The following is a 13,988-nucleotide window of genomic DNA, read 5'->3' as shown; positions in this document are numbered from 1 at the left end:
CAGTCTGGTCAGGAAAGCCTACGAAACTCTTCATCTTTGATTAATAGCCAAAAAGCCACAGGCAGAGCTGCGAGTTCCTATGGCTGGGCATTTCAGATGCTGCCTTACAAACATCAGCACAATGGACTCCCACTGCTGTTCCTTTCCTTTCTTTTCTTTCTTTCCTTCTTCCTACCTTTCATCCTTCCCTCCTTCCTTCCTTTTTTTTCCTGTCAATCAGGGGCTTAACTCAGGCACTGTCCCTGAGCCTCTTTGTGCTCAAGGCCAGAGCGTCACTCCCAGGTTTTGAGTGGGTAATTGAAGATAAGAATTTCACAGGGACTTTTTTTTTTTTTTGCCCAGGCTGGCTTCAAATCATGATCCTCAGATCTCAACCTCCTAACTAGCTAGGGTGACAGGTTGAGCCTCCTCAGCTCAGTCGTGCAGACCTGTGGTAATCACCATCAGGATAACAGCCCCTTGTGCCCTGTCCTTGTCTTCCAGGGCCCAGGACTTACCATGGCCATACTAACACAGCCCTGTGGGGTAGTCTTGATGCCCAGGCTCACTCCCTTACGCTGTGTGAGGTTAAATGAATCTCCTTTCTGCGCATGTGCCCTGGGCATGCGTGAGCAGACTACACAGAAGGCACAGCATTGAAAGAACATGCAGCTTCCACCTGGACGTGGGTACTCTAGCAGGCTCACCATTTCGTAGACATCTAGGGGCGCACTTGGCTACTAGACACATCCCTGCACAAACAAACAAGAAATTGGCTAGTGCTGTGGCTCGAGTAGTAAAGCTCAAGCTAGGTAAGCTTGAGGCCCTGAGTTCAAACTCCAGTAACACACACACACAACATTGGTATTGGGGATTAAACTTAGAACCCACTGCTAGCTTTGTGAACCACACCCCAACCCCATAACATATTTTTTGATAAGCTATTTTATACACACACACACACACACACACACACACACACACATTTATATATTTGTGGTCTGTGTAATCTATACAAGAATCCATGTGTGTGCTCAGCAGTGATACAGGCAGCCTATGTTTGGAGATCAATTAATATATGAACTCTTCTACTGAGTTTAGGCAATAGCAGCCACACATAGAACCCCGGAGATGTGGATAGCACACACGTCTCTGCCTGCCTCCGTCTCTGCCTGCCTCCGTCTCTGCCTGCCTCCGTCTCTGCCTGCCTCCGTCTCTGCCTGCCTCCCTCCCTCCCTCCCTTCCACCCCCTACCTCCCTAACCCTCCTTGTCTTTTGCACAGGAGCAACATGCAGGCCTGGGAGCAAACTAGATGACTACAGAGGACAGACTCCAGAGCTCACAGAAGGCTGGGAATAACTCCGATTCTGCCCGCCCACCACTGTGGAAAATTTCACCATTCATGCACCTCGGGAGTTTGCCTCAGAAGCTCTCAGGATGAGGGCAGAATCAGTTCCAGGCTCATACCACTTGGGTCTCATCTAGCAACGCTTTTTGAAATGCAAGCCCTAAAAATATGAAAATGTTTCTGGTAAATTTGTTTTGTCCTAGAAGAAGGACCAAGACTATTTCTAAAATTCTCAGCACTTGGCAGGGCATGGTGGTTCATGCCTGTTTAAACCCCATTATCGCCAAAACAAAGACACAGGAAAACAGCGTTACTACTCAACAAGGTAAATTTCACAATGTCAGCCGGAAAACACAAACAGTATTTGGTGGTAAGAGGTTTAGTAGATAAGCACATTTAGAAAGTTTTTAGAACTGCATTCTGTATGTTCAAGAAGTTAGAGGAAAGATCAACCCACTAAGAGGAAACAAGTTATTTTTGCAGGCTAGAAAAAATTCCATTCCTAAATTTGTTTCCATTTGCACAATGCCTCCATCATAGATGAGGGAAGAGCGCCCTATACTGGTCAGGCAGAGAAGTGCAGGCATCTGCTGTGCATCTTGTGACTTTGGCCACTCTGAATCTACAGGGCCTCACACTTGTGGGAACCTGACTCAGCAAGCGCTGTCTTGGTGCCTTGCGTGAGCTGCTTGACCCCCCTAACCACACGCGCCAGATCCTTTCATTCTCCTTGTTTAGCCACTGTACAAACTGAGGCTGAGACAGGAAGTGATCGGCTCAATCTTGTGAAAGCTAAGGGTCAGGATTTGTACTTTGCTCACATGAAGCGTAAACCCTGTGAGCTCCTCTCACCCTCCTCTGCCATTGCTGAAAACTCTCAGCGGACTCCTCACCCAGGCAAGTGAATGAATTGGTATGGGGAAAGAGGTCATAAGAATGCAGATGGAATGACTGGTTGGTGGATTATTTTTCCAGTACTGGGTTCTAAACTCTAGGGCCTAGCACTTGTTAGGCCAGCACTTTCCTATTTTTGTTTTTTTTTTTTTAGATAGGGTTTCATGCTTTTGCCCAGTCTGGCTTCAGACCTCAGTCCTCCTAAGCTCACCTCCGGAGAAAGATAAAGATGTGGAAAACTTCCAGACGCTGGTTGCAAAAGTATAATCAGATGTTTTTGACCACAGATCTAAGCTTTAGTAATGTCAGAAGCATAAACACACTTCAAAAATGAATAGACTGAAGGGGAAAAAAAACCAAACAGGCTTCTATGGAGCAGCTTTCAGTGTGAAGAAAAACTGAGCGGAAAGTTGAGGGGGGTTCCCATGTCCCCAGCTTCTCTTATGAATGCCATGCTCTGAGATGGCCCAGGTGAGCCAGCACTGGTACATTTCTTGCCTTCGCTACTGGGGAGAGGGAGGATCAGGAAGAACTGGGATGGTTTTTAGGGCAGTGAACTATGACCCCATGGGAGAGGGTCAAATCCTGTAAAAGGTATGGCAGCAAGCATGCCCCTGATCTGCAGTCTCCCTGCTTCAGCTTTCAGGTTCCCACTGAGATGGACGCCTCTGGGACTTTTCCTTGCTCTCATCCTCTGGTCTACTCTGCTATTAATCCCAGGATTTCATGAATGCTGGGTAAGCAATCTATCACTAAACTACATCCTTCACTCTGCCCAAGCTAGCCTTGAACTTTGGATCCACCTGCCTCCAACACCTCCAGCCTAAGTAGCTGGGATTACAGACATGTACCACCATGCCTCCAGCTGACCCTGATACTCCACTGTTGCAACACTCAGCACACTGTAGTTACATAACTAATAATCTGTGGTCAGTGAGACTGTGCTCCAGGTTGGTGAGGGGAAGGGTCAACGTAGACCCATATGCACACAGTTCTGCTCCCCCTCCCCCACCCCCTCCCCGGACACATCACACAATCCCCACCCAGTGTTTGACGGAAGTAGTTTATCTATCTCGAACTTCAGTCTCTTCAACCAAAACTGGAGACAGTGGGACATGACAGGCGGGACTAAAGGATAGGCATGAGGAAGTTCACTTAATACATACATACAGGGCTGGGAGTTTGGCCTAGTGGTAGAGTGCTTGCCTAGCATGCCCAAAGACCCCGGTTCAATTCCTCGGTACCACATACATAGTAAAAAGCTGGAAGTGGTGCTGAGGCTCAAGTGGTAGAGCTCTAGCCTTGAGAAGGCCCAAGGAGAGTGTTCAGGCACTGAATTCAAGACCCAGGACTGGAAAAAAAAAATCATACATATACTAGATAGGCGGTATGAACCAAATGCTGTAGTGACTGGAAGTTGGCACTTGGCTGTTTAGTGTGGAGGCTCTTCTCTGTGCTCAGAGCTGGTGTGCGATCATTACTTGTGCAAGGCAGCAAACAGATGCCACAGGACTGCAGTTTCTCAACTCCATGGGAGAAATGGCTGCAGCAACAAGCGCCAGGGAGCCTGGAGGAGCTCTCTGCATCAGAAAGAAAGATTCCCAGAAGGTAGGCTGGCCTCCACAGGACATAGGAGAGGCCTTGGAAAGGGCTTTCTGGCCAAATCTGAGGGCGGTGGTTTTGGTAGATGACCAGAAAGAATAATTTATGAAACATAAATTATAGAATAATGTATTTAAAAAAAACGTAAGAGTTTAAACCAGGTGTGGTAGCTCAGACCTATAATCTTAGCTACTCAGGAGGTGAGACTGAGGATGGAGGCGCTGGATCTTTTTTTTTTTTTCCCTTGGGGGGCAAAAAAAGCCTGTGAGATTCCACCTCCAAAATAATCAGCAAAACACTAGGCTGGATGTATGACTCAAGTGATAAAAGCATCAGCATAGCAAGCTCAAGGCTCTGAGTTCAAGCCATGGCACCAGCACAAAAAACAACAAAAAGGCTAGAAAAAATGGTTCCAGTAGTAGAATGACTACCTGGCAAGTTTGAAGCCCTGAGTTAAAACCCCAATTGAAAAAAAAAAAAAAAAGTTTAAAACAACCCAAGAATCCATGGTGAAAAAAATATTTAAGGAGAAAGTTAATAAGATACTAGATGATAGATTGGGATTTGCAAACACCAACATAACTGAGAGGAGAAAAGGAAACTCACAGGCAGTGAGCAAACCAGCCCCAACAGTCTTTCTTACATACAAATGGAAACAGGTCCCATCCACTGGAGAAAGTGGATGGACACCACCCTTACCAGGTGACCAAACTTTACATTCCCCAGGGGACACGAACTTTGTGGATTCACTGGACAATGGCCAAGTTCATATTCAGGTGTGTTCTGCAAAATAAGTTTAAAACAAGCAATAAAAAAACAAAACAAAACAAACCCTGGATCTGATCAGACTCCCAACACCTGAGGAGGAGGATGGATTGTTAGGGATTAAACAGGAGGCTGAAGAGACCTAACAAGTCCTCCTGAATCTGGAACAGCTGAGGAGATAGGAATACAGGCTGGTTATTAGATAACAGAACTGCATCAACGTTACACTTCTAGGGCCCAGGCCGTCCTGAGGTCGTGGAGAATCTCGCCCAAGCATTCAAGCAACCCAGTCCTCCCATAGCTTTAGGGGAGGGCCACGCCCACTCTGCGCGTGCGCGGTCGTAGTTCACCGGACTTATTTCGCGCGGCCGCAGCGTTAGATTGGACCCACGAAGCGGAAGTGCACCGCCACGGGTTCCGGTAGGAGCGACGAGAACCCGAGCGGGAGAATGGAGGAGGCGCCTCACGGTGAGCGGGCGCAGCCGGATGTGGGTGGCAGAGCTGAAGGGAGGAGACAAGCTGCTCTAACTGTGATTTTTGTCTCTGCGCAGGTTGTCCCGGGGCCGATAGTGCCCAGGCGGGCCGCGGGGTCTCGTGTCAGGGATGCCCCAACCAGCGGCTGTGTGCTTCCGGAGCCGGCGCCACCCCGGACCCGGGTGAGGAAGGGGTGAGGCCGCCACAGGAAGTGAACGTCTCAGGCCCGGAAGAGGCGGGGTCTGGGTGGGCTGTAGTGAGAGAGGGCGGGACATGGAGGATGAATGACATGTTCATTCATGGGAAGGCGGGGAAAAGGGGCGGAAACGAGGGCGGGGCCGACCGATAAGTAAAGGGCGGAGCCTGGAAACTGTTCAGCCGGGGTAAGGGGCTGGTGGAAGGCCTGGATGACAGCAGTCCCCGCAGTTTTTGTCTCTGTCACTAGCAGAAAATGGAATCTCTCCTTCCTTCAGCAGAAAGATAATTGAATAACTTCTTAGACACGAGGCCGTGATGGTGAGCGAGAGAATAAATAAGCCACAGTGGCAAGAAATACCATCCACGTTGAGAACCTAAGGATCTAAGAAAGCGGGAAGGCAAGCCAGGCGTAGTGGTGCACAGCTGTAATCCCAGCACGTTGGAATCTGAGAGGAAGGATTGGAAGTTACCAGCCACCCTGACCTACACAGGGACACCTGCCTCGACAACGTCAAAAAATATATATATATAAAAAAAGACTCTTGCTTGGCTTTCCCACTCATGGCTGGCCCTCTACTACTTGCACCACACATCTACGTCCAGCTTTTTGCTGGTTAGTTGGAGAGAAAGAGTTTTGAGGATTTATCTTCCTGGGCTGGCTTTGAAGGGAGATTCTCAGATCTCAGGCTGAGGAATAGCTAGGATTACAAGAGTGAGCCACTCACTGGTGCCTGGCCTCGGGAGAAGAATCTTAAATTCAAAGAGAGATTGGGTTCGATTCTTGAACTTGAACAAGGGTCTTAACCTCTCTGAGCCTCCTGTTCCTCATCAAAAATAGTGAGAAATATTACGGTGTCACTGGAAGGATTTGAAATCAGATGGAAGGTTGAAAGCACAGTGAGGACAGGCGACAGGTCCTTAGGACAAGCCTGTCAGGATTTCTCATCCTGAGCACCAGACAGTTTCTGGTATTTGGGACCTGACCATTCTTTGTGATAAGGGACTGTTCTGTGTAAGACCTCTACCACTAGATGTCAGTAGCACCCCCTGCAATGACACCCTGCAAATGTCTCCAGATGTTGGCAGTTTCCCCGAAGGGATTTTTGCCCAGGTTGTGAACCTTTATCATCTGGAAGATTCTGCTCAGGAACTAAAGAGGACAGCAGGCGACAGCTTCCTTTAGACAGTCCTACACCTATTATACAGAGCCTTTGAAAAAGCCCTGAGGGCTGTGATACCTCTTGCCCTCAGGAAGAGTGACACTCAGTGACCCAAGCAGGGACTTCATTATCTGAACTGTTTACTTTGCAGCCATAGAGGAGATCAAAGAGAAAATGAAGACTGTGAAACACAAAGTCTTGGTGTTATCCGGGAAAGGCGGTGTTGGGAAAAGCACTTTCAGTGCCCACCTCGCCCACGGCCTCGCTGAAGACGAAAACACACAGGTGGGACCGGGGGAATGGGAGAGCTCCTTGCATCTGAGGTTCATGATGTCTTGTGGAGAAGGAATTCCTTACACTAAGTGCCATGGGTCTTTTGCACCATCCCCTGTAGAGAACCAGAAACTGGGTTTCTCTAACCAGAAACGTGAATTGAAAGTGTCCCTCTCTCCTTGTATTCAGTAACTTCCTATGTTGTGCTCAGACTCTTAAACATTTGAACCCCATTTGGCTGTTATCAAAGCCAGAAATCTGCAAACTGTATTCATTGGGCTAAATCCAATTCACCATCTCCTCTGAGCTAAGAACAGTGTTTATACTTCTAAGTGATTGCTCTTAAATTGTTAAAGAACTACTCCATACAAGCCTTGGTATTGCCCATAATATGTTCCCTGTTTGGCTCTTCTGGAAAATATTTGTTTCTGCTCAGGTGTCCAGCAGCACAAACGTTCATGGCACCCACTGCTGTTCTCGGAATGACAGCTGTGTAGTAGCTGTGGTGGGTGGGTGCATGTCACAGCTCATTCACGCCACAGCCATGACCTGGGTGGCTGCCTAGGTCTGCCTCAGCTTTGTCACGTGTGAAATGGGGCTCAGGGAGTGAGGGAGATGTGTGCCCGGCTGATAGCAAAGGTTCCATGAATAACATAATAGCCATTGCCACTACCCCTTTCAGAGGGAAGCAAGCACAGTGACAGTTCCTGCTGTGTGAGTGTGTGTGTGTGTGTGTTGCTTGCATGCTTGTGTGCACACAGAGCCTTGGTAGAACAAATCCAGTCTCTGCCTGTTCACTGTTCTGTTAGGCAGCAATCTTTTTTTTTTTTTTTTTTTTTGCCAGTCCTGGGGCTTGAACTCAGGGCCTAAGCACTGTCCTTGGGTTTTCTCAATGCTAGAGCTCTACCACTTGAGCTACAACACCACTTCTAGCTTTTTCTGTGTATGTGGTACCAAGGAGTTGAACCTGGGTCTTCTATACCTTAGGCAAGCACTCTACCACTAGGCCAAATTCCCAGCGCCTCGGCAGTAATCTTATATGAGATGGCACAGCTTCGAAGACCCTGAGGTAGCACCAGAACCCTCTGTCACCTTAAGTAAGGTTTCGGGGTGCTGGGTACAGGACAGCTTAGGGGTCCAGCAGCCCCCAGTGTCTCACTCCCCACTGATGTGGCAAGGCCTCATCTTGTCATCAGCTGCCGTGAAGGGAGGAGCAATGCTGGCTGCTGTAGGCCCGGGCTCTGTGGCCTAACTCAGGCAGGGCGGGAAAGCAGTTGCAGGTCCTGTTAAGCAGCACGTGTAACGGGTCCAGGTCAGTGATCTGGGAGCAGAACTCGCCAGAGGCTGTTCTGGTCTCCAGAAGGAGAGAGAGCATGCCATCTGCGGATGGCTCCTTCCCCTGCTGCGGTATGGGTGTGCACTTCCTCGGGAGGAACTGGACGTAGTTGTTCCCAGAAGGCCTTCTGGGGTCACCATGACCTCTACACTTCCAGGTCAGAGGCGCTCATGTGAGATGGCCCCTGAAGTTTGAAACAGGTACAAAAGAGAAGCCCCGCCTACACCTGGGTCTGTGGTTCGCCTGCCATCTTTGGCCTGGCCACAGGGGGCACAAGAGGCCCACAGGGAGCTCAGGGTGATGGGATCCAGACCACAGTCTTGCCAGGTACCAAGGAAGGAGAATGACAGAGGGAAGCAATAGGCAGACCTGGGACGAGGTACCAAGTTACTGTGGTGCTTCACTTTGATCTGAGACGTCCCAGTTCTGGAGATGAAGACTGACTGGTTCTGCCCTTGGCCAGGCTCCTGAAAGCCTCCTCAGACCTTCCTCCGACCTGGGCAGAGGGTGCAGGCTGCAGCATCTCCTACGCTGGTGCCTAGGCCACCAGCGAAGTGCTCTTTTCTCCCTTTAGTTTCTCTTGAAAATGGGACTTGGTGAGAGTTGAGCCAGAAACTCTTGCCTCTTCTCAGACGCTGCGGGGAGGGAGGAAGAGCCCTGGCACTGCAGCCTTGAATTTATGGCCAACCTTCTTCCTTACCTGGGGAACTGGTGCCTCTGTGGGCCTGTTTCCTCCTATGCAAAGCAGAGATGGTAATGCCCCCAGCCCTACGACAACCCCAGGGAGCATGCCCACACGGGGAGTTTTTGAACCATGCCTCAGTGGTCTGGTAGGTCCATATTTTATCACTCCTGACAACCCACGTGTTCTGAGTTAGATCCAGCTTCCTCCCGCCTTCTCCCTGCCAGTTGCATGAGGTGTTTTGGTTTTTTTTGTCAGTCCTGGGCCTTGAACTCTGGGCCTGGACTCTTAAGTCTCCTTTTGCCCAAGACTGGCACTCTACTAGTTGAGCCACACTTTCAGCTTTCTCTGTGATTAGTTGGGGTATTACAGAGTCTCACATACTCACAGCTTTCTTGCCTGGGATGGCTTTGAACTGCAGTCCTCAGAGGATCTCGGCCTCTTAAGTAGCTAGGATGACAGGCGTAAGCCACTGGTACCCAGCAAGTTTTTATTTTCTTGTTATTATAAAGGTGATGGACAGAGGGGTGTAGTTACATGAGTCAGGTAGAATCAGGTACGTTACTGTTTGGACAGTGTCACCCCTTCCCTCGCTCTCCATTGTCCCCTCTGTAACCCCTGGCCTCATGTGTTCCCAGGTTGCTCTTCTGGACATCGATATCTGTGGGCCGTCGATTCCCAAGATAATGGGGCTGGAAGGAGAACAGGTATGGCTCACTGTCTTAGAGGACGGATGGTGAGCAGAGTGTCTGCGTGGCTGCTCTGCACTTAGGCCTGTGCCCATCAGCAGCACTTGGTCTGGGGCAGGAGAGGATTAGAAGCTCTGGTTCCCCTGCCTTCACGGGAAGGGAAACAGCAGTGAAATGCAGAAGTGAGAGGCGGAAATTCACCCTTAAGCGCTGGGCTGGGCTCTGCTGTCTGTCTCCAGAAGTCAGGGAAAACTTTCTGTGCTGTGGTCTCCCCTGGGGAACTGAGACTTGGGGGCTGGAGAGTGACGCAGGTGAGGACAGGGCCAGAAGCCCAGTCCTCCATCCTGGAAGGGGGGCTGGGGACTCCATGTCTTTGGGTCTTGATGGGCAGGAGTCTGCCTTGTCCTCAGCTGAGGCGATAGTGGCCAGTCTTGCTGGCATGGAGGATACCAGAGGGCAGTGACCTCCATCTCTTTTCCCATCGGTAACACTTTCAGCCCACCTAACATGGTGTGAACTACTTACATAATAGTACCCAAGTGTTTTATAAACAGGAACTTTTTTTTTTTTTTTTGCCAGTCCTGGGCTTGAGCTCAGGGCCTGAGCACTGTCCTTGGACTTTCTCAAGGCTAGAGCTCTACCACTTGAGCCTCAGCACCATTTCCGGCTTTTTTCTATGTATGTGGTACCGAGGAACCGAACCCGGGTCTTCATGCATGCTAGGCAAGCACTTTAACCACTAGGCCAAACTCCTGGCCCCCTATCCTTGGGTTTTCTTGAGGCTAGAGCTCTACCACTTGAGCCTCAGCACCACTTCCAGCTTTTCTGGGTGTGGGGTACCAAGGAATTGAACCCAGGTCTTCATGCATGCTAGGCAAGCACTCTACCACTAGGCCAAACTCCTGGCCCTATAAATGGCAACGGAACATTTAGGTGTGGATGGTAGCACATGCATGCAGTCCCAGCTTCTCCGGAGGCCAAGGCAGATGGTGTGAGTGTAGGAGTTGGATGCCAGCTTGGGCAACCATAGCAAGAACCTGCTGGATCATCACATTTGTCCTTACACATGATGATGACTTAGCAAACAACCATAAATAAAAGTGAATAAGCTTTTGTCTCTGTAAATAAAAAGGACCATAGATCACCCAGTTCTCCTTATATGAAATGTGCAGAATTGGCAAGTCTGCATGGTTTCTTCTTGGAATCGCAGAACTGTCCTAAAGTTGATTGTGGTGTGGGTGTACAGCTCTGTGAATATAGAGAGGCCACCAAAGCTATACACTGTCCATGCATAGCTTGTACAGCTCGTGCCATGTTTCAGGAAAACTGTTAAAAAGGGAAGACTTCAAGAAAAACAGACCTTTGGCTGGGTGCAGTGGCTCACACCTGTAATCCTATCTAATCAGGAGATCAAAGCCAGACTGGACATGAAAGTCCGTGATACTCTTATCTCCAAGTAACTACCAGGAAATCGGGAGTGGCACTGTGGCTCAAAGGGTAGGGTGTTAACCTTTTGCCGAAGAGCTCAGGGACAATGCCCAGGCCCAGAGTGCAAGTCCCACAACCAACAAAAGAAAAAAAAAAAAGATAAAAGAAAAGCAGACCTTTGGTTTTCACTTCTCTATGAGGCTATAAAGGAGCACGTAGTGGAATACACCTGTAATCTCAGCACTTGGGAGTCTAAGGCAGGAGAATCTTGAGTTCAAGGCTAGCCTGGGCTACACAGCAACTCATGAAAAAAGGAAAAGCACAGTTCCCAAGAGTGATGTGGGAACAGAAGTTACTTATGTGCCCCCTGGGGGCAGCATGGAACCTCCAAAGCTCAGACCGCTCTCTGACCAGGCTCGGAGCCCGCTGTGGGTCTAGAGCAATTCCCTTCATTCCTGTACCATGGAAACAACAGAAACTCCACAGTCAGCTTTGCAACCCTCAGCCGCTTTCTCTGGCTCTTTTAAACATATCTGGACTTGAGAAGTTTTGGTTTCCTACCAGAGCAAGCTAGAGCCCTGGTCCATGCACACAGCCCATTTGTACAGCATGTTCCTGAGTGGACACCATGCTGTGTTCACACAGGTGCACCAGAGTGGCTCCGGCTGGTCTCCCGTGGTGAGTCCCCCCTCCCTGCCTGCCTATGAAGTAAGTGGCGCACGTAAGTGATGTCATGCTGCCTTATGGCACGCCGACCATCTACACTGATCTGTTGATCAGGCCTCCGATTTTATGAGCTGCTTTTTGGGCCCTGGGGCTACAGTTAAAACCAATATTGTCAAACTTTGTCAGTAAAGGGGTGCAATTAAGAAGACGATGTGGTGGTGCCATAGGACAGGTAGCAGTGAGTCCCCAGATGAGGTGCGGGACTGGGCCACGTGTGGCTCTGGGTGAAGGGAGTCTCGCTGTTCCCTGCAGTATGTGGAGGACAACCTGGGGGTGATGTCTGTGGGCTTCCTGCTCAGCAGCCCCGACGACGCCGTCATCTGGAGGGGACCCAAGAAAAGCGGTGCGTCCCCTGCCGGCCTGTCCTGTCCCGATGCCACCCGCAGGCTCTGTGGCCCTTGTCACTACTGTTCTTGTTACCTTGGGGTTGGGGAGGGGGCTCAGCCCGTGTGTCACCCATCATTTCCACACCTCTGCCTGCCCCTCTCTTGCTGGGCTTAACAGAGCCTCAAGGCATACCCAGTGCTTTTATGAAGTTTACATTGGTGCCCTCACCAAGGCAGCAGCCTCCGCTCCCTTCCAGGCATGATCAAGCAGTTCCTGCGTGACGTGGACTGGGGAGACGTGGACTACCTCGTCGTGGACACTCCACCCGGCACTTCTGACGAGCACCTCTCCGTGGTCCAGTACCTGGCCGCAGCGCACATCGACGGGGCGGTGATCCTCACCACCCCCCAGGTGAGGGTCGCCAGGGCGGCCAGGGCCAGACGATCCCCCGGGAGGCCTCGGAGACAGCACCAGCCGCCTTGTCCCCAGCCCCTCCCGGGTCACCATCTGCTTGGCCTTGGCAGGAGGTGTCGCTCCAGGACGTGCGGAAGGAGATCAGCTTCTGCCGCAAGGTGAAGCTGCCCATCATCGGGGTGGTGGAGAACATGAGCAGCTTCGTCTGCCCCAAGTGCAAGGTGAGGGCGGCTGCGGGGCCAGCTCCATCCTGCGCTGCACGCTGCCACAGAGCGCTGGCGTGGCAGTGTCGGGGTCCAGCCGTGGGCTGCCTCCTCACGACTCCCTCCCCTTGCGCCATCCTCACAGAAAGAATCGCAGGTGTTCCCGCCCACCACCGGGGGTGCGGAAGCCATGTGCCAGGACCTGGGCGTCCTGCTCCTCGGCAGGGTGCCTCTGGACCCGCATATAGGTGGGTGAGTCTGAACGAGCCACACTGCTGGGGGACACCAGCAGGCTGACCTGCGCTGACCTGGGTGGGGTCCTGGCAGCTGCCATCAGTGCCAGAGGAGCTGTGTGTACCATTTTCCTCTTGTGTTCCACACGTAACATTATCCTTTGAAAGAACTAGTCTCGTTCTCCTGTGCTGGGTTGGTGATCTCTTACAATGTGGATGCCCCCACCCTGGCCACCCCATCCCAAGTTACAAACCAGTCCTCCAGGGCCCTGAAGCCCACCTCTCCTCACCCAGCTCACTGGCAGAAATGGTAGCTAGGGACCCTGTGTGGAAGGGACACTGCCAAGGTCCTGGGGATCACGGCTCTTGCCCATCTTTATGAGTGGGGAGGGCTCGGGTACCACATTGTCACTGGTCCAGAAAGCCCCAGGGCCTGGCAGCCGGTGAACTGCCAAGATCTGACTGCTCTCACCTGTCTCTTTTAGGTAAGAGCTGTGACAAAGGCCAGTCTTTTTTTGTTGAAGCACCAGATTCACCAGCCACATTAGCCTACAGAAAAATCATTCAAAGTAAGTGTAAGTCTCAAGATGGCAGGCGACACCTTCCAGCTGGGTCATGTAAAGGGGCAAAGTGGGCTGAGTGAGCAGGCCGTTTTCCATTTACAGTCAGAATGGCTGCCATGGGCTCAGATGTGCACGAGGGGCCCATGGGACACATCCCATTCATCAGCTCTGTGAACCAGTTCATAGCTTTACAGAGGGTGGAACTGATGGAAGTCCTCAGGAAGGCCAATCCAGCTGACAGCCCCCAGCACGGACAGCAGGGCCTCAGATTTCAGGCAGAAGTAACAGTGAGCTCTCACGGGCTTCTAGGAATCCAGGAGTTCTGCGCTTCCCCCCAGTCACACAAAGAGAACCTCATCAGCTCCTGAAACATGGGCCACAGCGGAGTGCCAGCCATTTCCAGCCACAGGCGCCAGCAGCACCTGCCAGGTCGGACAGCGGGAGGACAGGCAGGCACACAGGACCTGGTGCGGCTTTAAGTCACAGCCCCTTCAATCCCCTCTGTCCACACGCTTTACACATATGTTTTGGTAAAATAAAACATGTTTCCCAGCCTGTCCCATGTGGCCTGCTTCCAGGAAATCCCAGCAGCTGTGGCTGCTCTGTTGCCTAGGGTGGCAGCCTCTGAGGGACACAGAGGGCAGGGGCATGGCTTCAGGCAGCTGTCCTGTGCTCGCCATCTGAAGGAGCACA

General features: G+C 51.1%; 1 protein-coding gene across 5 annotated transcripts; it reads left to right on the top strand.

Annotated features, from left to right (window-relative positions):
- Window positions 1-4,825: 4,825 nt before the first annotated feature.
- Nubp1 (NUBP iron-sulfur cluster assembly factor 1, cytosolic) lies at window positions 4,826-13,760 on the top strand. 5 transcript variants are annotated; one of them, XM_090324993.1, is made up of 11 exons: window positions 4,830-5,057; window positions 5,141-5,245; window positions 6,573-6,706; window positions 9,351-9,419; window positions 11,475-11,507; window positions 11,808-11,898; window positions 12,139-12,293; window positions 12,407-12,517; window positions 12,645-12,747; window positions 13,218-13,301; window positions 13,605-13,760. In XM_090324993.1, the coding sequence occupies exons 1-11, from the start codon at window positions 5,039-5,041 to the stop codon at window positions 13,661-13,663; spliced, it is 963 nt and encodes a 320-aa protein (XP_090181119.1). In that variant the 5' UTR covers window positions 4,830-5,038; the 3' UTR covers window positions 13,664-13,760. The 5 variants fall into 5 exon arrangements, with proteins under 5 accessions (XP_090181122.1, XP_090181120.1, XP_090181119.1 ...); XM_090324996.1 differs by lacking the exon at window positions 13,605-13,760 and having other exon boundaries at window positions 4,826-5,057; window positions 12,645-12,751; window positions 13,218-13,302; XM_090324994.1 differs by lacking the exon at window positions 11,475-11,507 and having other exon boundaries at window positions 4,829-5,057.
- Window positions 13,761-13,988: the final 228 nt, after the last annotated feature.

The sequence above is a fragment of the Megascapheus bottae genome, chromosome 36 (assembly GCF_031878675.1).
Source record: "Megascapheus bottae isolate mThoBot1 chromosome 36, mThoBot2.hap1, whole genome shotgun sequence".
Lineage (NCBI taxonomy): Eukaryota > Metazoa > Chordata > Mammalia > Rodentia > Geomyidae > Megascapheus > Megascapheus bottae.
This window is presented reverse-complemented; position numbering and strand designations above follow the sequence as displayed.